The sequence below is a fragment of the Fulmarus glacialis genome, unplaced genomic scaffold, assembly GCF_000690835.1.
Source record: "Fulmarus glacialis isolate BGI_N327 unplaced genomic scaffold, ASM69083v1 scaffold29948, whole genome shotgun sequence".
In the NCBI taxonomy this organism is placed as follows: domain Eukaryota; kingdom Metazoa; phylum Chordata; class Aves; order Procellariiformes; family Procellariidae; genus Fulmarus; species Fulmarus glacialis.
This window is the reverse complement of record NW_009230749.1, coordinates 40358-61828: the sequence shown is the minus strand read 5'-3', so window position 1 is coordinate 61828 and position 21471 is coordinate 40358. Positions and strand designations below refer to the sequence as shown.

The 21471-nt window shown below is 37.3% G+C and overlaps 2 protein-coding genes across 2 annotated transcripts in view; one reads left to right on the top strand and one right to left on the bottom strand.

Moving 5' to 3' along the window:
• APBA2 (amyloid beta (A4) precursor protein-binding, family A, member 2) overlaps nucleotides 1–16474 on the top strand; it is a gene marked incomplete at its 5' end in the record, with an annotated part of 33733 nt that extends 17259 nt beyond the window's left edge. Inside the window, 6 exons of the mRNA XM_009584343.1 lie at nucleotides 248–433; nucleotides 3939–4118; nucleotides 6060–6272; nucleotides 7087–7206; nucleotides 13581–13721; nucleotides 15175–16474. Coding sequence (XP_009582638.1) covers nucleotides 248–433; nucleotides 3939–4118; nucleotides 6060–6272; nucleotides 7087–7206; nucleotides 13581–13721; nucleotides 15175–15246 — 912 coding nt within the window. The remainder of the gene's footprint in view (nucleotides 1–247; nucleotides 434–3938; nucleotides 4119–6059; nucleotides 6273–7086; nucleotides 7207–13580; nucleotides 13722–15174) is intronic.
• Nucleotides 16475–17529: 1055 nt separating this feature from the next.
• The window catches only part of LOC104081548 (protein FAM189A1-like), a 30541-nt gene continuing 26599 nt past the window's right edge, over nucleotides 17530–21471 (bottom strand). Inside the window, exons 8-10 of the mRNA XM_009584342.1 lie at nucleotides 21179–21253; nucleotides 20166–20494; nucleotides 17530–18164 (exon numbers count right to left, since the gene is read on the bottom strand). Coding sequence (XP_009582637.1) covers nucleotides 17979–18164; nucleotides 20166–20494; nucleotides 21179–21253 — 590 coding nt within the window. The 3' untranslated portion in view covers nucleotides 17530–17978. The remainder of the gene's footprint in view (nucleotides 18165–20165; nucleotides 20495–21178; nucleotides 21254–21471) is intronic.

The following is a 21471-nucleotide window of genomic DNA, read 5'->3' as shown; positions in this document are numbered from 1 at the left end:
TTTATAGTAGCAACCATGTTGTATTTGCTCAGGCAACACTTGTATTGAAGCAAATTTCTTGAACAGCCACTATGTCTTCAGTTGGAGTTCGGCCCCTGCGTAGGGAATGTCAGATCTGGGCCCACAGAAAGTGTGTCTGTAGCTTTTGTCATTCTCAAGCAATAGGCCATCAGGGAGAGGGAAGACGCAGCATTTGTAGAATAACAGCAGGCATGAAGAATGACTTTATTTCTCTTTGTTTTATTAGGAAACAATGATGGATCATGCACTGCGCACAATCTCATATATTGCCGATATTGGTAACATTGTGGTTTTAATGGCGCGACGCCGCATGCCAAGATCAGCTTCTCAAGACTGTATTGAAACAACACCTGGTGCACAGGAAGGAAAAAAGCAGTACAAAATGATATGCCATGTCTTTGAATCAGAGGATGTAAGTAAATGGGATTAAATTCATTTAAGCAATGTATGTCATTTAGAGAATCTCTGAAATTACATCTAATTTCTTGAATGAATTTTTGTTGTCACTAATCTTTTCTGATTGAAGCTACAGGTAATCTGTGGAAACATTAGCCAGTTGTTTGTCCATGTTCATATCTCTTTTCTGTCTCCACAAATCCGTGTCGCTAATTTGCGTCTCCTCCTCAGTCCCAAAATATCCAGTCTTTGTCTTACGTGTTACAGAATTGTTTGTGTTCTTTCAACAATGCTTCCCCAAATGCTTTAGTACCTAATGATTCGGAGTTGTCTGGAAGTCGGTGGCCATTCATGGCCAAAATTAATTTATGGGATATAAAATTGATCATTCATCCTCGATTGGATCCTTTAGTTCAGCCGGTTGGCACAGAATGACACACACAAGTCTCCAGACTTGACAATGAAGTGGAACCGTTCTGGATCTCTTTCAAACTGAAGCCAAGTTGCTGAGAACATCTATCAACTTGGCGGGCACAAGGTTTCTCTCTACCCAGTCCTTACTCCCTTACGGCTTACTTACCTGTAGTTGGTATACGTACTCTCAAACATGTGACTTGATCCTTTGACGCTTAAGAACACATTCAGCTGTTTATTTTTCAGTTCTCTTCTTTCATCCCTAGCAAAGATTATGAATTAGAATTTTTATATAAATGCAATAGAGCTAAGAAAGTTTAGTTCTCTGTATTTATAGAAATTTTTCTTCACAGCCAGAAGAGTTTAGCAATTCTTAATTAAAAGGCTAGGGAGAGCTCACTCTCACTACTCTCTCAGAACATCTATACAACAGAAAGCATAATTTTAGTCATTTTATGCCATAAGATACTCTGAGATCTAATAGCAGATTAGCCCTAAACCACGTTTTGTTAAAATTCCATTTAAAAAAGGAATGACCACTTCAGAATTTAGGTTCTAATTTTCGCTTGCATTAGAAATACCAGAAGATGAAAGAACTTGGAGCCATTCTCAAAATAGGATTGCAGAAGTAGTGGTTGCAAAAGAGTTCCGTACATCTCTGCTGCATCCTGTGAAAAGTGCTGGCGTGCCATGCCCTTACCTCTTGTGGCAAAGGAAGATAACCTTGCTTTACTGCTATTGTACATGCAGGTTTGTTTTTGTCGCAAAATAGATATTTGTGTCTGAAGTGGCAGACCAAGGGACTTCAACCTAAAACGTTTATGGAAAAAAATACCAAGCTAGTAAAACAGAAAAAGCAAAATATGTTGTCTGTTTCTAACTTGACAGTTGAGGTACAGGTATTAGTAATAGGCAGTACTCAACATTTCTGACCATCGTTATATCGGAACTTTAAATATAATTTCTGTCATACCAATTAAAAAAAGAATTGAGTTCTTCGGTTCAGACAGTCATAACTCACAGGTTGCATATTTTTTGAGCTAAGCAATCATTTTCATTGTTTTAAAGCAATAAGCCTGTGAAGGAAAAATGGCATTGTCTAAAGGTTAGAGTGCTAGATTGGGATTGTTCCCAAACATAATATCTCAGCTCTGCCACTGCTTTGCTCAGGTGACCTTTTCAAGCAACTATTTACATTATCTCTAGGTTGCACATAATGCTGAAGACTTTCATAAACATTCATAAAAACTTGGGAGATATAGAAGAAATTAAGATGCAAGAACTGGCTGTTATTAACAGTAATAGAATAGAATATCACATCTAGACATGTTTGTTTTGAGAACGTAGAATGGAGGCAAAAGCAAAGGACTAACTACAGAGACAGCAATGGCACTGGAGATCGTGGTATTTGGCTGCCTATCAGGTTAAACCACGACAAGAAGTCAATAAGGACTGGTGATAAACTTTAATAATGGAACGATATAAAAAGGTTCTTGATGACTTCTGTACTACCGTACTACTACAAACCTCTTGGTATATTGATAAGATTTGAAAAGACGTTTTAAAATTGCACAAAATTGGAGGAACGATGTGTGACTGGCTAGTCTAATTATGTCCTTGATTTTCTAAAATCATTTTCCAGTCAAGCAGATTGGTGCTTTTATGTACTGCAGCACATATGAAATAAGAAAACCACCTTTTAGCATCAAAGAAAGCACCGTGTATCTGATCAGCAGATTGCAAGAAGATTTAGATTTACTATGTTATTCAGAAAACCCTATGCATTCATAATGCATTTAGCATGTACCTATTGTCTAAGAAAGTGTGTTGCATTTCTAGAATAGTTTTATAAGTTTGATTAGTAATATTTTTAGGGAGTTATGTTGTAAGATGCAATTAACCCCTCCTCAGATCATTGGGAGTTACTCATATCCCCTGACAGAATACAGTACTTGAAAACCACAAATGTACGAAACTCAACGCGGCATTCTCCTCTGAGCTGCAGTAAACTCAGAATAGGAAAATAAAAAAAAAATTCAAGTGTAGAAGAAGTTGACTACAAATTCCTTTTACTTATCTCCACCTCTGTTTCTCTGTGTTCCAGTGCCATCTAGTGGAACAAGAAAGTATGTTTTGCAGCAGTTCAAAAATTATTTAATTAGTTGACTTTTGCAGTGTGCTGAATGTGCAAAGTTGTTAGTATTATCATCATCATCGTCAGTTTCTGTAGATTTCTTTCTAATGTGTATATATTTCTGACACATCCAAATACCAGTCACTGTAATGCTTCATTAATTATACTCACTATACAGCCCACTGTAATGGGAAGTCACCTTTTACTGCATACTGCAATAAAATGCATGTGCAGGTAAGTGCTCCAAAAATTAATAAAGACACAGGGGATTTTGAGGAGTTGTTCTTAACATTAACAAGCTATAATCATGGCTCTGGCTGCATTCTTGAAAGCATCCCTGACATTGCTAGTCAAGGTGTTAATGGGAATAGCTATTGTAGATGGGCAATGGGTAAGTAGGGCTATTACTGTTTTGCTGGGAATATGAGACAGATAGCATAGCAGTAATAGGAGAGCAGATGGTTTTCTCGAAGCAGTGTTTTCAGTCCTATAAAACCAAGGTGGAGAAGCAGCAGGTGACATGACAACCAAAATCATCAGTGCATACATGTCTGTGAAGGCATGTGCAAGCAGAGCATCCGTTCTCTCATCACTCCTGCAAATATACTGTGATCAGAAGCAGCGTTTGTGACAGTATTTCTGTAAGCTCTGTTCCATATTGGTACAAAGCCAGTACTCTCCAGTGTTTATTGGAACGAGTACATAAATAGCATATGGCTGCTTGCTACTGCAATGTACTGATGAAAGGAGATCAGCAGGGTTTTTAAATGGAGTTTGCAATTTGATTTTGGATGTAATGGAGTCTTTCTGTACAACTGACCTTAAAGTGACTTTATATCCATACTAACATAGGAACTTTACAGGATCCTTTATTTTGACTCTCTTAAAATCCAATCTCTCTTGTTTCTTATGGTTTCAATGGTAAACTGTTTATCACTCCTTTCTCTGAGCTGTGGTTTTTTCTACATTCTAGGCACAGCTGATAGCTCAGTCAATTGGTCAGGCTTTCAGTGTGGCTTACCAAGAGTTTTTAAGAGCCAATGGAATTAACCCAGAGGATCTCAGTCAGAAAGAATACAGTGACATCATCAATACCCAAGAGATGTACAATGATGATCTCATACACTTTTCCAATTCAGAAAACTGCAAAGAGGTAAACTAGTTTTGGAATTTCATTTCAGATTGATCCATTTTTTCAGAGGAATGTAATTCTCAAGGAAGTATCTTTGGCATTTTAAGATGTGTTGCTTCATCAACACTGTGCTACTAAAAGCAGCTTTATAAGTTTTTGGAATTTCTTCTTTTCATTTTCAGGGTCTTTCTGCTTCCATTGATCAAAACAGTAATAAAGTACATTTACATCTGACATAGATAAGCTCTGTGCTATTCACAGTACACAGTGTAAGGTGTGTTTCTGTTTTACCAATGTACTGATACAGAAAGAGAGACGACAATCCATTTCAATGCACATTGTAAGTGATTTCTTACTTAATAGATACAAGGACCACGAGTCCAGGATGCTGTGGCACTGAGCAGGCTAATTTCTTTCCCCTATTAGAACACCAGCAAAACTGCCATGTGAAATGGAGTTTCACACTCATAATGCATAAAAAGGCAAGAATTTCCCTTAAGTGCCCCAAATTAGATAAATGTAACTATTTACATTTGATTTTGGATGTAATGGATTCTTTCTGTACAACAGCCATATATTTCACATTTTACATTTCATACAAAAGTCACTGTAATACTGGGCATTCCAAACTAGAATGCAGCTGGGCAGTTGCACCCAGATTCTGCTTTGTCTTATATTGCTGCAGTGTGATAGGGATTTCGCCCATGTTCCGAAGGTCAGAGTTTCTATGCTGAGCCCTAACGCAATCTTACTTTGAGATGAACTGCAAATTGCTTAATCCTTCAGTCACAGCTTTCCTGCTTACAGTCATTTTTTCTAGCATTACAGGTTCTTTTGTACAGCATGTGTGTTCTTGGGAAGGGAGCATTTTTCATCTATACCTGCAGATAGAAAGGTTACGATTTGTAGTTTTATACATCTGCAGTCATTAGGTATCAGTAAAGTGTTTTCATGTGCATATAAGCACGACAAAGTATTTCTCTTGTAGCAAACAAGGGAAAATTCAAAAATCTTGGTTTAAATTAGAATCGGAACAGAAAAATACAAATGTGTCACATTTCAAAGTGATTAAAAAGGTCATTATTTTTGTGGCACCTTTGTTTCTAATTCGTTTATGAATGTTTGAATGACGACAGAGTTGTGGCATACTGGTTGGTTCAAAGCCTTGATAGATAGCTTCAGCAAAAGTCAGCTGGCCTTCGTGATTCCTGTAAGTACGGATGTCCCTGTCCTTCCACATTTGAAAGAAAATAATTCCCAGTATTTTGTTAAAGAGTATGTTCTCTACTTAGACTCTTACTCCTCTTCTGTAAAAGTTAGATATGCTATGATTACTGAACAGTTAACATCACCATGTTTGAGGAGAAGTCATAATTTACATTACATCAGCACATCAGGGATCTTAGATTAACATGCTAGGCACAAGTATATTCAATATTAATAATAATAATAATGTTAATAATAACAACAACAATAGCAACAATAGTAATCAAGAGATCCTTGCCTGAAAATAAGGACAGACAACCTTGAGATCAAGAGACAACCTGAGCAGTGATGGCAGAAGTGGAGCTGAACTCAAGCCTGTGTTCCAGGCGTTGCCTTAGCCACAAAATGTACAGCCTCCCCCAGCTGCCAGGTTCCAAGAAGGATAAAAACTTCTTTGGCATTCATTCATTTGGTATTCAGTTCCACCACTTTCTATAGAGTTAACCACTGTGCTAGTTTTTTGCTTATTATAAGGACCTATATGACCTTCAACAAACAAGTGCAGGATACCCCTGAAAATAAAGAGGTATGTGTTATACAGTTTTAACAGCGTTTTTGAAGTCATGCTACTACCTAATAGCAAAGAACAGAATTCTTTTTGTAGTTTGTAGGTGTTACTCAGGAACAACTGAGATGCTAGTGCTCAAATTTAGACGAATCAAAGCAAAAAATGTTTTTTTTTCTTTCTAATTGCAGCTCCAGCTAGAAAAGCAGAAGGGAGAAATTCTTGGGGTAGTGATTGTGGAATCTGGATGGGGATCCATTCTACCCACCGTTATCCTGGCTAACATGATGAATGGAGGCCCTGCAGCCCGTTCGGGAAAACTAAGCATTGGAGACCAAATTATGTCCATTAATGGGACCAGTTTAGTTGGTCTACCTCTTGCAACATGCCAAGGGATCATAAAGGTACCCCAAACTTACACTATATGCTGTAGGTTGTAAGCCAGCAGAGATGTAATATTCTGACAAGCGACCCTGTAGATTTCCAGCAAATACAATTTTTCATATCACTGCAAAAAAAAAAAGTAGTAATTTGTCGTTAACAAAAAGTAGAATTAGAAACAGAGATTCAGGGGTGATAATGTACAGAAATTGAGGGCTGGAGAATTTGACTGCAGCTTTGTTACTGGACTATAACAAATGAGGCCAGGTCTGAAAAACTTGCCTAAATTAAGTTACTTAGCTATCTTCAAAGTTTCAGGCTTCCCCACAGCCTCCGAATTAAAATCTGAGGATTAAAATCTACTATGCTTCTTTGGGCTCCATGTAGATGAAATGGATGAAGGCTGGTAGACTGCAGGACAGACCAAGTGAGTACATGAAGATTCCCCAGACATGATGGAATCTCAGAATGCATTATCTTTAATCACTGAGACTAATCTAATGTCTGTGCAGATTTACCAAGAGCAATAGCAGCAGGAGATTAATTAGCCAGATGCTGGAAAAGGGCAAGTAGTAGTCAAGTTTTGGTTTTCCTTGAACACTTTCTTGAAGTTTCTATAGTAATTAAAGGCAAAGTTTTGGTATGTTTTTTTGGGCCAAACAGCTTGGGAAATAAATGAAACAGAGAAATGTATCTCAAAGTTAACAACAGATTTCTATTAACTCTAGCTGTTCTTTCTCAGATCAGCTGCTTTACACTCTTGCAATTAAGAAACCACTAATGAAAGAGCAAATGAAGATGCATTTCAGAAATACTAACTTTTGGAATATCTTACAGGGTCTCAAGAATCAGACGCAAGTCAAACTGAACATTGTCAGCTGTCCTCCTGTTACTACTGTCCTCATAAAACGGCCAGACTTAAAATACCAGCTGGGCTTCAGTGTACAGAATGGAATTGTAAGTTTCTGTGTTCAGTGATGGTTTTGGGTTTTTTCCTTTCTTTTTTTTTTTCTTTCAAGAAACACACTGAAGTACTGAAAAAAATCCTTGCACATGACCTCACTTTTTGCACTGTGATCCCTTAATTAATCAAAACCTTATAATCACATCTCTGAGTAATATAATGCAAATGGACAACACCAGGAGAACAAGTACTGCCATTCTTGAGGGATTTTTCTGCATGATACAGCCACAAGATTTATAGTCCAGATTGTTTGGTGCAATATCTGGGTCAGTTAATTCATGTATAACTCTGTCATTAGTGTGCCAGAGTTGCAAGGAAAACAGTTATGCTGAAACAGGTTTTTAAAATTACAACATTCTAATCTTAGCTCTGATCCTGTTTCTCTTTTTTAAATTTCAGCACACACTCACTAAGACACTTCATTTTTCTTCCACTGTGCATAATTTATTTGGATCACATGTAGTGGGCAAGGGAATGTAATTGTGACCTCCTCTGGTTAAAACTAAACACCTCTCACTACAAGTAATTGTATAGGTTGTGGCCCAGATATCCGTTCTCTGCATGCTGCAGTTTCCCTGTAATAACAGCAGCAAACAGGAGAATGAATGTGGCAGGTAAGCACTTACCCAGTGCAGCTCAGGGTCCTGCTCTCATAGTTCTTCCTTCCCAAGCCATTTTCCAATACCTTTCCAGAGCAAACTCCCAACACAACTAGCTCAGGTAGTCACCTGGCCTTTCTGGGGGCTGATACTAGTATTAGGGACTGTCTGTAGTGCAGGACCATCACCATCTCCTCTTCCTCCAGTCTAGGAAAAAAAATAATCAGGCTGCTCACACAGAAAACCACATCACAAAGGACTGTGGGCTCTGATCCCCAGAGTTCTGTGAAATCATCGATTGAAGTTGCCAGATTTCTGTTTGCCACCCTTGGAAGAGTAGCAGGTAACTCTATAGGATATGGTTTATGGGCCTTACTGTGCTTTAGCAAACAGATGGCTCATTAGTGGATTTTCAGCTCTGCTAGCCATCTCTAAGTTATTATTGTACCTAAGTTTTAAGTGTTCCTACCTAAGATCACATACCATGTTGTGATTACAGCAGAGATTGGTATAAAGAACACCGCCACAAGCCTTGGTCCAGCTGGAAGCACTCTGAAGTGATACCTACCCCAGGTTGACATCCTTTAGAAGCAGAGGTTTAAAGTATTTGTCGTGTTTGGGATTAATGCTCTGACACTTGAGTAGAGAGAGGTCTGTAAAAAAATACAGAAAAATCAGGTTTGTGGTATATTTCTGTCCTTCTATGCCTGTGCTTAATCCCCTTTCACATACATGTATGTGTATGTTAAGTAGGTATGGTTATTGCTGGTATTTCACTCTATTTCTCAAATCCCAAGTCTTGATATAAAAAGGATGAAAGGGATGGGATCTAGTTCTACAAGATCTCACAGAGGGTGCCGAGAACACTGTATGATGCATTGATTTATTTCCTAATTGCTATCCTTTGTAAATCTAGTATGTTCAGCTGGTGCTATGATAAAAATAGGAAAATATATTTAAGGAACAAGGAACAATACTACGCTGTGTTTATCAACTCTTTTAGGAGGCCTGTCACAGCATTGGTGGGGTTTGGGTCAGGGCTGGGGAAAAGAATCAGGCTAAGGTGGATTAGAAGCAGCATATCATGTCCTCACATGGACAGAGGCACTTACGGAGTCTGTGAGACTATCTGTTCATCTTGTCCCAGCTAATCATATCCTACATAATTGGAGCCTTAGTTTAGTAAATTCTGCAGACTGTAGTTGTTTTCTTTCATAGCATGCTCACTCCACCATCTACTGGTCATTTGTCGTATTCACCACATGGATGGTCATAATTCATTCTAGTTAAATGAGCAACATTTAGATGACATCCAATATAAAGTTTACCAAATTCAGCATAAAAATCCTTCTCAGATAACAAAAAAAGCCTTGTAGTAAATTTCATTTATGAAGAGTCTGTGTTTGAATATGAAACCAAATGAACAAAAAGGAGAGATTGTTAGGCTGCTATATAGACAAGCTTCTGGGCCTGTTAAGTCCTTCCTCAGATAAACTCTCTCTTACTTCACTTAACATTTGAAAATATGACTCTGCAAAGTATGTCTCTCTGGTAGTTTGACACAGAACTGAAAGCAGTTTTGTAATTGCCAGCAATTGTTATAAATTATGACAGGATTCAGAAATAACATCCTTATTCTTTGTTGGCTCAGTATTAGCACAGTAAAGAAATAAATGGCTTGCCTGAACAGGTATAAGTAAATGTTTCCTACTGCTCTGCCATTACCTCATTATGTGTGCAGCTGGTACTTATTTCTGTGCTTCTTCTGATAGCAGTTTTGCATGGTTCCTTTTCACTCTGCCTATCTCATCTGTGCAGGATGTACAGCTATTATATTAATGAATAGCCCATAAACAACCTGGACATACAAAAGTACAATCTGAGCTGGGTTTTGCTTGCATATAGGGTATCAGGAAGATGCAGAGACTGGGCTGCTGCAGGTGACTGTTTTCTTTGTGTATTCTGTATAGTTTAATTAATGCAAAGCCTGAAGTTGTGCTTCATAGAGCACTAGTAGAGCCAGCTTTTGGAAGTTTTAGTTAGGGAACAGCACAACAGCATAAATCAGTGTTAATTTTGCAAAATTCCTCTTGCACTAATGATGCAAATATTCTTCATGGCTCTTGAAAGATACTGATGTAGTTCCATTGCATATTTATAAAAGGAATCTAAAATTTGAACTGTAAAACATTAAGAAAAAAAGGAAATATTGTGCATACATATGAAACAAGTATGAATGTTGTGTGATGGGAAGGTGAACATAAGGTGACCTATTAGCCACCTTCTGAAAATCACTATGCTACACTTCTTTTAAAATTAGGATATTTAAATATAAGTGGTCCGCTCATATCGCATCATTATCTTGTTTGCTAAATTATGAAAAATCTGTGTATTACTAGTTGTATTTTTACTGCTGATAATGCACCACTTCTCAGTCTGGCTCTCAGAGCTCAGACACTTTCTCTGAGCAGTGTATCTACCCCGTCCCTAGCCTAGCACAATTCTATCTAAAAATACAGTAAAACTAGGTAAAACTTAACAGAATGGACAGTTTATTTTTTCTTCCTTGCCTTTGTTTATATTTATTTAAACTATCTGGGAAAAAATATACAGGGTTTAAATAGAGTAATATAGGAGTGAGATGAGGAGAAACCTGGTTTAACAGGTTATATTTAAGGCATTGACACAGAATAAACAGTTAGTTTGCCTTGCGCTGTTCTATCCTTAATGTTTTGCTACACAATGGGCAGCTGCAATAAAACTGATTGTGAAGCTACTGAAGTTTCACATCTGATCCACTGCAGCTTGTCTAAGACATTGCAGAATCTGTAACAGCTGAATGGATTGAATCAGTATGGTTTACCTCTTTCTTCTTTTTTTTTCCTTCATTTTTTTCTTCAGTTTACACAGTAAACAGAGTATACGCTCTTATGTACAAGAAGATCCAGATCCGTCATGCTTTATTTAAGAATATCACAGCTGCCGACAGGTTCAACAAGTACAGCAGGCTAAACAATCCTGGCTGAATAGAATCGTATTTACTTAGTGGTACTGCTCAGCTTAAACTTGCCAGCCTAATCTGCCATAGCTGCACTGGCTGGAGACAAAAGTCTTAAGGCTGCTTTGAGTCAGCCGCTTGCAAATACAGGAGCCATGTAAATGTGTGCTTTAAGTACAGTATATTTCTTTACATCTGCACTCTGTCTAGCTTAACAGGATCTGTGAGGCTAGGCAGAGCCACTTGGGCTCTGTGTCTGTTTCTCTCTTTACCTCATTAAAATAGTTAATGCTCGCAAAAAGGAAGCTGACTCCCTTCCCTGGAGAGGGATCAAGTTCTTGAATGAAGATAAGAGACCGCTTCCTATGTCTGAGGCTGTTAGAAAGAAGAAATTCACTGATGGTATTAGAAGTGCTTTGAGAGCCACACAGTGAAAGGTGCTCTGGATAGATATGCAAGCCATTATCTTTTCCTTTATGCCAGTGGGGTGAGAGGTTACATTTTCATTTGCTCTGAAAGCTTTTATTTCAGCTGGCTGTAGTGTCTCTATATATTCTTTTATACTGTGAAAAATATATTTACAGGGTTTCTTTTGGCACATTCTGCTTTTTGTCCTTTCAGATTACCGCATACAATCCCCAACAGCAAGGAGCAAACTGTTATTCTAACAGCAAGTTGAATTGAGAAGCTTTCTATAAAAGAGAAGATCTATGTAGTACAGCTTATCTTGTCAGCTCTATGATTAGAAGGTAGACTACCTGCAAAACAATATATTGTACGTGACTGAAATTCAAGACAATTCTGTGAAGGGTTCTGATGGTGCCTCTATCCATAAAAGTCTGTCAGAAATAGTTTGTTTATGAACCACAGTAGGTAAAACTCAGTCACTAATGATAGCATGGTGGAAGATAAGTCTCACTGCAGGAGAAAGTCTTTTTTCAGAAAGCTGAGAAAGGCCTTTTATAAACAAAGAATAACTATATATTTTCGCTCCCTGTATCAGGTAACCTGAACTTTGAGTAAGAAGGGGTTTCCTTTTTTATAGCCTTGTTATTTGTGAAGAGGAATTTAAAGGAAACTGCTAGTGTCATACAAAAAAGATTCTGGTCAACCACAGACAATATTTCACCTTCAATATATTCCGGCTTGGCCATCTCCCCACATACTATGTTTCTGAATTAGATTACAAACTTACTGGGACACAAGCCACATCTTATCATACTTGTATTTAGCTCTGAGCAAATGACCAGAGCTCAGCAAATAATAATTCTTGGCATATGATTCTAACCATTGACAGTAACTGCAGAAACAGCCATCATTGGATGCTCTAGCACTCATTTTCCTTCAAGAACAGGTTTTTCTCAGTAAACAAAAGGTAAATCTCTGCTAAGCTCTGCTTGGTTCCAGAGATTCAAGCTATAGATTATCTGCCTTATGTGCTGCGTGACCTTAGTCTTGAAATAATTTACCAACAATTTCTAATATTCAGCTGTCTCGTCTGTCAGGGAGGACCCTGCCGTAGCACAGACACTGTTACTGAGGAGGAAACATTCTTTTCAATTCTCCATACTGGATTGAAATTTTTCTTTCTGCCTATACACCACCTATGTTGCAACCTCAGAATAATTTTAAGTAGTAGTGTCTGCTGGGACTATGCCTGGTGCATGGAACTCTTCTTGTAGAATTATTCCCCTATTGTAGGGGGCGTAAAAGTCAAAACCTGTGCCTAGTTCTTTACTGGTACCTGCAGCTGCCAGGTGAAACAGTGGCCTGACTTGCCTTCTTCATTCTAAGCTCCCTATGGCCAGCAGCACTGTAAAACATGGAGAAAAGCAGAGGCTCTGGAGAGCAGAGTGCCCTTTTCCAACCTGCAGAGGCACAGGAAACAAGTTGTCATATTCACTATGCTGAGAACAGCCTGTAAAAAGAAACAGAATTTGCATGTTTCATAGACTCAGAGAACAGTGTGGGTGGAAGAGACCTTTAAAGATCATCTAGTCCAACCTCCCTACCATGGGCAGGGACATCATCCACTAGATAGGTTGCTCAAAGCCCCGTCCAATCTGACCTTATACACTTCTAGGGCCTCCACAGTTTCTCTGGGCAACCTGTTCCAGTGTCTCACCACCCTCATCATGGAAAATTTCTTCCTTATATCTTTGAGATAGATCTTTCCTTATATATTCCTTGTATCTCTGTGACCCTTTAGACAGATTACCAGCTTTCAATATAGAATATCTGTATGGCATCATCCGTTCCTTCAGCCTAAACTAGTATTTATGCAGGGTTAAGGATTAAGCTTTATATCATTTTTTTCTATGTATGTGAAAAAATTGCTGTTGTAGATTAATTTTTACTTTAGCACTTTTTATATTTCCCATTATTCAGAAAGAATTACGTGGTAGTCTGCAGAAAGAGTTCAGGTAGCACAGTCAGAAATATTTAAAAATCACTTTCTTCTCCTGTCCTGACAGTACATAAAACTTCTTTCTTCCCCCTGACTCCACTCTTTTGCATGGCTGCTACCTGTATCACTGTGTTAGGTATTTATATGTTCCCAGCCCATAAGAATGAAAATAAAAATTGTAATTTGCAGAAATTTTGAAAAAAAACAAACCAACATTTAAAACCTCACAGTATTGCTTAATACTTTCCACAAGTATCTTCTGGAATCCTTACGGTGTCACCACTCATTATTATGTATTAAATCCCAGTAACTGCTACATTATGACATTTCTAAACTTTAATAAACTTTGCTTTCTCTTGGCAGATTTGCAGCTTGATGCGAGGTGGAATAGCTGAGAGGGGAGGGGTAAGAGTAGGACATCGTATTATTGAGATCAATGGACAAAGTGTTGTTGCTACTGCTCATGAGAAGATAGTACAAGCATTGTCTAATTCAGTGGGAGAGGTAAGAAAACAATTAAATACTTCATCAGGAATTAAAACCGTTGAAAGAATATATTTTTCAGTTGAAAAGAGTGTCTTAACATAGCAGTAAAACCACCACCTCAGTAAATTGGAGTTGAGCACTAATAACAAACAATTAATAGAACATTTTTTGAACAATTAGATGCACATTCACTGCACTTTCCCCGCTCATTTTCAAGAGTTCCTGGCATGATTCTGAACCTTCAACCTACTAAGTTAAACCAATCAATTAAGGGAAGAAATTGCACAAGCATGTTAGCTATGAAAATGTCTCTTGGCTTATCACTATAGCATCTGCCATAGAAATAAATTAATATTCAAAGAGGTGAGAGATTCAAATTGATATGTATTTTAATGATTTCCTTTGCACTGAACATTTCTAACTTACCTTGGGAATAAGTTAAGACATCTCTCTCCAGTACTTCTAGAGAAATCAGCAATGAATGAACAAGATCCTCCAGTTTATCAAAATCCCTACTGAATTTAGTGGTAGTATCATACACAACCCTGGCCAGATCTTTCACTAGTTCCTTCGCCAAAAATCAAAGATAACTTGTTTTCCTGTGGAAAATGATACTTGAAAAATAATACAGGGTACATGCATGTTGGCAGGAACAAAGCTGTAGATTTCAATAGAACCTCCATGCCTTTATGGTACCTCTTTGCTGCATACCATCTCACTAAACGTATGAGGACAACATGAAACTTTTTTTTTCAGCATAAAGAGACCAAGATACCAAGGCAATGTATGACTGGTGAGGGTCTGTATTGTATTATCAGTAAAGTTCCTTCCTCTTGTGTTGTCTGATAGGTACTTACAGCTGTTACTACATTTCTGATGCAACTCTGATTACCTGTTAGTAACCTGCCTTTAATCCTGTTAGTCTGTAAAATTCCTCTGACGCTATCACAGTACTCCTTGTAGAAAGAACTTAAATACACTAGCCATGAGAGAATCTGTTCCACCAAACTCTTGACTGACATTTAAATTCCAGGTTTTGTGTTCAGAGGATCTTACTCCAATTAGGAGAAAACATGTACAAAATGACAATCCCACAGGGAAGGAAGATAGAAAAAAATCGAAGTTCACTTAATACCAGAACAGCAGAATGAATTTTCAGAGAGGCTTGTCCTGCTTCTTTAAGGGCTGTAATTGGAGTAGGGGATAACAATAGAAAGTGTTTAGGTGTCTTTTTAGCTATATGATCTTGCATCTTGTTGTTGTCATTTAAAAAAAAACCACACAAAAAAAGCATACAGCAAACCAGCTTGTCAGAAACGGAGAACTCTGAACTAGAAACTTTGGTAACATTCACATCTATAGAAACCAGGACAATAAATGCACTTACACCACAGGGAGAGACAGATTGGGCCTTATGGATTATTTTAAACTAGTAACAATTCTGTTAATTTCTGTGTAAATCAATTGACAGATTCACATGAAGACTATGCCAGCTGCCATGTTCAGGCTTCTAACTGGACAAGAGACACCCCTATACATCTAGCATGCGACTCTCTTGCAGCAAAATAACTAAATAATTCCATCACAGCTGAAGCCCTCATAGCTGAAGAGAATTTTGTATTTTGTATGAATGAAAGGCTTTGAAGCTGACCTGAGGACTCCGAAACAAGGAACAGACAGGTGTCTCTGCCTTTTCTCTCCTTCCTTTTTATTTCTTTGCCAAAAAGTGATGAGAAGGATGGTCAAGGACAATAATCACTGACAAAAATCTTTGTAAAACATTTAAGTATTTTGCAACATCTTCTAAACTCTTTTCTCATAAAACTTAAAACATATTTATTTGTAACCTTTATGTGGAGTGACGTATGTATGTCTGTCTTGTTTGATAACATGGTGAATGTGAATATTTGATGAATGAGACTGCAAGAAATGGCAAAGAGAAGCAATTAGAGAAAGTTATGGCTGCCTCAAGTTAAAAAAAAAAAAATCCCAGTCCCATAAAGTGGTCCAATACTGATGGCTTTGCATAATTTTAAAACTGGTGCCGAATAGATGGTATTTCAGTGGAAAGGAATGTGTGCAGTTAAAACTTTTAGATTCTAATGTAAAGAAAACCACCGTAGTACTTGGTATTGTTATGACAAGTGTAACCTGTTTGGCAAGGTGTGAACATAAATATGTAACAAGTGTTTCATATGCTAAATAAAGAATAATTGCCACAAGATTAAAATCAAAATATTTATTTAGATACATATTTATTTTTAATGCTTGTGATTTTTATGATTTAACAGAGTTATTTCATGGATAACTTATTGCACAGGTTGTGTAATGTATGTGTTGGGCTGGGTTTTTTTTTCCTTTAATTTTTGCATATTACCTTTTTGTTAATATTAGCTGAAAATGGGAAAGCCATGCTTACCTGTTTCTGTCTTTTATAAAGCATTCTTATTCCTACGGCAATGTGTTCTGAATGTAAATTGTTTTGACAAATAACCTAGCACCATCAGCAGTATTAGAATGTGTGTAGACAAAAAACCTAGTAGTGAAGTTGTATTCCTTATGAGATAAATGTTAATTGGTGTAACTTTTCGTCTAGATTTTTTTTTTTTTTTGGCCAAGGCCTTGAAGAAAATACACTGTGACTTAAGAAGCCTTACCATGCAGTAACTAAAGAGCTTTAGATGACTGTACTTCAAGGAGTAGTGTGTTGCATGCAACTGACCTTAGGAAAGAATTAACCTACTATCACTAATAAATCTGAAATAATAAAGAAAGCTTGCTTATTTTGTTTGTTGTGTAAGTTTACGTAATAAAAAAAAATCCAAGTAGAAGATAATTTAATTCTTAATCTAAGTGCAGTTGCAAAGGTTACAGATTATTTTTTTAAAAAGGAATTAATCTCTTGAATTAGGAATTTATGTATCATTATCTTGAGAGTAGATGTTTTCAGTTAGCATACCTTGTTGCCACTGGATGTCATTATGACTTCACATCAATACAGAAGCATGCTATAATTAAAATACATTAAAATGGATGATTCTGTAAAACTTAAACTACCCATCTTCAGCTACATTCCTTTGTGACCTTTTCACAGGACGTCTGCCCAGCTCAGAGTGACACAAATGAAACCAGTATATGATTAAACCTCAAATGGAAACTAACGCTACTGACAAGCACTGCTGCAAAAAAATTAAAATCCTGAAACATCAACCTGTGGTAGGTTCTTTATGAGAACCTCTTGTTTAAGGCCTTTCCAATTTCCTCTGAGAGAGCCAGGATGAAGCTTGCACTGGAAGACGTTGCTGGCAGACCTGTGTTTATGCTGGTAATCAAATTAGTGTCAATGATATTTACTTTCTGAATTTTTTTTTTTTTTTTAAGATCAATGTTAAATAAATCATAAATGCAGCAGAACCACAAAGACATGTTTTAGTGACACAATTGGAGTAACAATTCTTTTTGAAAAAATGTTCAAGGCTCTGCTAGATAAAAATTCATCTAACTTCCTATCAGTTGGCATTTGTAAAAAGTTTGTGAAATCTGCTTTTTGGAAATGCAGAATTTCAAAGACTTCTTCCCTAATGCATCTTTTGGTCACAATTCGCAGAGTACTTAAATGTCAGTTTTCATAGTATATGCTACTCCATTAATAAACTCATAAGCATTCAGAACAAAGCAAAAATAAACCACACTGCAGCCTTTACTATAATTTAAAAGGGCAACATATTGGGGGGCGGGGGGGCAGTTTTAATAGGACAGATCAGTTAGCCTGGCATGAAAGACACGGGAAAAATGGATTAGAAGCAGCACTGTATATGCGTATGAATCAGCTTTACATTTCTATCCAAATCAAGTTGTTGAAAAAGCAAAGTCCAGAAATACTTTTTATTAAAACACTGATCATAGTTAAAACACTTTGAGGTACATTAAATAAATACAACTTTTAAGTTGTACAGCCGGTCTCTGGTGGTTTTGCAGTGGTTTTCAAGAAATGCTAGGCAGCATCAGTAGCACTTCTATAAGTACAGTGAAATAAACGCATTTCTGGTTGGGAAAACGTGTTATGACTTTACTAATAAATCAGTTAAAATTTTGCAAAAATCAGGACTGAAATTTACATTCAGAAAAACAGGTGTTCTCCTCCTGCTGTTGGAAAAAAGTGGAATTCCAAAGGAAGACACTTTTTCCTTTTTAGGTCATCCACTACTTGTATTTCTCCCAGTCCTGGTTTCTTCCTTAATTCTCTTTGCTGGAATCACATACCTGTGAATATTATCAAAGGATGGTCTCCCGGCAAACTCCAATTAAACTGTGAGGCCTGTCCCGCTCTAAACTGCGAGTGATATGGGACCTACGTAAGAAGGCAACTGGAGAGCTCAGAGCACCACAGCTCTGAAGATGAAGATCTTCTTGAAGTCGCTTTCTAGAGATATTCACATTCTGCTGGGAACTCGTAATTACCTGTTTAAAAGGGCAGGAATGGAGAAGGAAAAATGGGGAAAACAGGGTAAGAAATGTTTTAATTTAAAAGGTTCAGTCCCTGAATATCATTCATTTAAGTTATCTAATGATGGAGCTCTCCCAGAGGAGATGTGTTCGTGCAGCCATCCAGAGACCCTCCTGCTTCTCCTGTTCTTACAGCTGGTCAGGGCTGAGTACCAGCTACTGGAAGGCACAGTCGGGCTTGAAAGGCATCAGGCCTCCTATCTGTACTGTAGTGTTGAATCAACAAAGGCGCAAACAAGTATTTGGTTCTCTCTATATGAATGAAAAGGCGGCAGCTCTGCCTTATAATAGACAAATATGTTTGGAGCAAATTAAACTCGTTTCTTTTAGGAGAAAGAGATGCTTCACTAGCTTTGCTGAGGGTGGAAGAGAACTAAAACCTAGCAAGCCTCCTAAACAAACATTTTGGTGTTAATAGAACTGTCAAGGTACTTCACAAATCTAAATTATACAACTGTTTTACCAAAAATTCTGTGACTTCTTAAGTAGATTGCTGGGATGCCCTGGACTTTCACTAATTAATAATGGTTTTTGTCTGAAAAAAAAACCCTACTGAAATTATTTCTTTAATGTGAAAAAAACGTATGTCTCCCTGGATTTAAGAAATCCACACAGGATAAAAATTGGGCCATTGGTTTCCGGTTTTATGATCTACATAAACACTCAAATTTTTTATATTGTTTTGTTTTGTGAGAAACTATGATTTTTTCATTTAAAGAAAATAGTTTTCAACTTTCTAACCTTGAGGATTTAATGACCTATAAATTTTGTAAAGCAATAAAAATGTTAAAATTTAATTCCATACTGACACTCTGTTAAGTATGTCATGATAGTACTGCTTTTCAACCCATGTGACTACAGAGGTAACTGATACGGTGCTACTTCTTTGTTCTACTTCATAGTTAGCAAAATCAATCTTGCAGCAAGCTTGATTAAATGCTGTGTTTCCTGCTACACATCACACTATCTCACATGCTGTTTAAGTGTTATTACATCCTATTTTAACACTTAGCCAGTTTCCCTCACTTAGGGATCAGCAGACTAATACCATAGGAGTTACAGTATCTCAGAAGGGGGGGGAGGAACAGCCCCCAAGCGTGTATCCTTAATCATTGTCCAGCTCTGTGGAAACCCTACAGGCAACCTGAATGCGGTTAGTCAGTGCTAACAGCATTCTGCTTTTCAAAACTGACAACATAAAAGGAACTTCGTTTCAATAGCTATCATTCTGGTAACAGTACTAGCAAGAGGTGATTCATCACCTTTCGTCCTGCAAAGAAGATTTATTATTAAACATGTATTAGGTAACAGAAGTTGATGCCACTACTAATTCCCTTGTTTCATAGGATTCCTTCCAAGCCTTGTGTCTGTTTTATTCTCACTCAAGGTGAGAAGATGCATTATTCCTTCATTTGGAGAAGCACAATTTCTCAATTCTTTTTCTTAAAATTAGCAAGGGTCATTATCATGCTTGTGGCCAGGAGTAAGGGTAACTGCACTGTTCTGTTTTGATAGATCGTGGTCCTGCTTGTATATCTACCCATTCTTTTCAGCTAGTAGCTTATGCTGTACAAATACATTTGCCTGAAAAAACAACAGATCCAAGTCAGTTCTGTGTATCTCCATATATAAACACTAATTCATGTATGGAACAGCCACAGGTGCAGAAAGACATTGGAAATAAGAGAGGATGATTATCAATGTGTAAATATCAGCTCCCTATAGATCTCCTAGGATATTACTGGGTCCAGCTGAAGAATTTTAAATGCATTTATAAGTGCTTCAGTGTAAAATGCATTGCTGCCCAATAAATATTAATTATTTTTTACTAAAGCCATGTTACTATAAAAGAACTTTTGTAGGAATTGTCTGAAGTACTTAAAACTGTAAAAACATTTAAATAAGGTATGTGTCTATCACGGTTGGAAAAAAATCTTTAGAACTTAAATGGCCTACCTGGTCTATAATATTGGCACTGAAGATGGCTTCTTCCATGTGTCTCTCATCAGATTTTATTACTGATCGTATGCTGTTCACTACGTGACGTACTTCTGGAGGGAGATTACAGTTTGAATGTTCCAAAAATTTTGCCACTAAAATTTTTGTGTCTTTATAGGCCTTAAGGTCCACTAAAGAGTGTGGTCGCTCTTTTGAGACTGCGTGCAAAGCCTTCGGCTTTGGGTGTAGATCAATTTTCCTTGTATCCCTCTGTTTTCCAGTTGGTAGGAAACTGCTCCAAGAATGCTGACAAGCAGAGGCAGCCATGTGAGAACCAGAAACGGGAACTAAAAAAGGGGGGGAAGAATATCTTTAAAGTAATAAGTTAAAAAAAAAGAAAAAAAAAAAAGAAAAAAAAAGGCAAAACAAATATTGTCACAAAAGTTTTTATTTTGTCACAAAATGCCTGTTTTTTCTGAAGAGTAACAAAAACGTGCAATCAAGGAAACATTGCAAGATGTTATTTAACCAAGGGTCAAGAGTAAGACTCTTTCGCATGACCAAGAAGGACTGCATTTAGGATGGGTAATTAAAGTACTTCATAAATCACAGACATTTTTGTTACCTCTACTTTCAGGGACTTCAGTTGACATTAATGATAAGGGGAAATACCAGCTACTCAATGTTACACATGTAACTTGTACTGGTTTAGGCCTGCCCCCCCCACCCCCCGCCAACTTTAAGGAGAAAGTTCCCCTTATTTCTAGGCCGTGAAAATTATAAGCAGTGAATAATACACGAGAGATTAGTAAGAAATACAAGGAAAGCAAAAATGCTAAACTAAACCAGAAGACTTCATTTGCAGCGTTTATTTTTACTCAAAGGCTGGTTCCATCAGCACTGTACATCATATATGTATGCTGTTAGTAAGCGATTTTTCTGCCCCAAATTTTCTCTATCAGAAGCTTTTAATTATTTTTAAAACAAAAGAAGGAAACCATATGATCCTGCTTTAGAAAACTGATCCTCACCTGTTTCTAATGTAGCTGGAGATAATCCTGCATCTTGATGCTGGCTACATAGAGAGGTCCAGGCACAATTACCACCTTTAACCAAAGGGAGAGAGACAGAAAGAGCACAATCAACCCCTGCTATCCTCTGCCCAAAGCAAGGAAAAAAACATTGGAATCTTTTATTATCTCCTTTACAGAATGAAACTACTCAGAAGAAATACTACTTTCAAGATGTCCATTCATAAAGACAAGCTACTATACACAGAAATGTCCTATAAGCTGTTAAATAAATACAAATAGAAAGATACAGT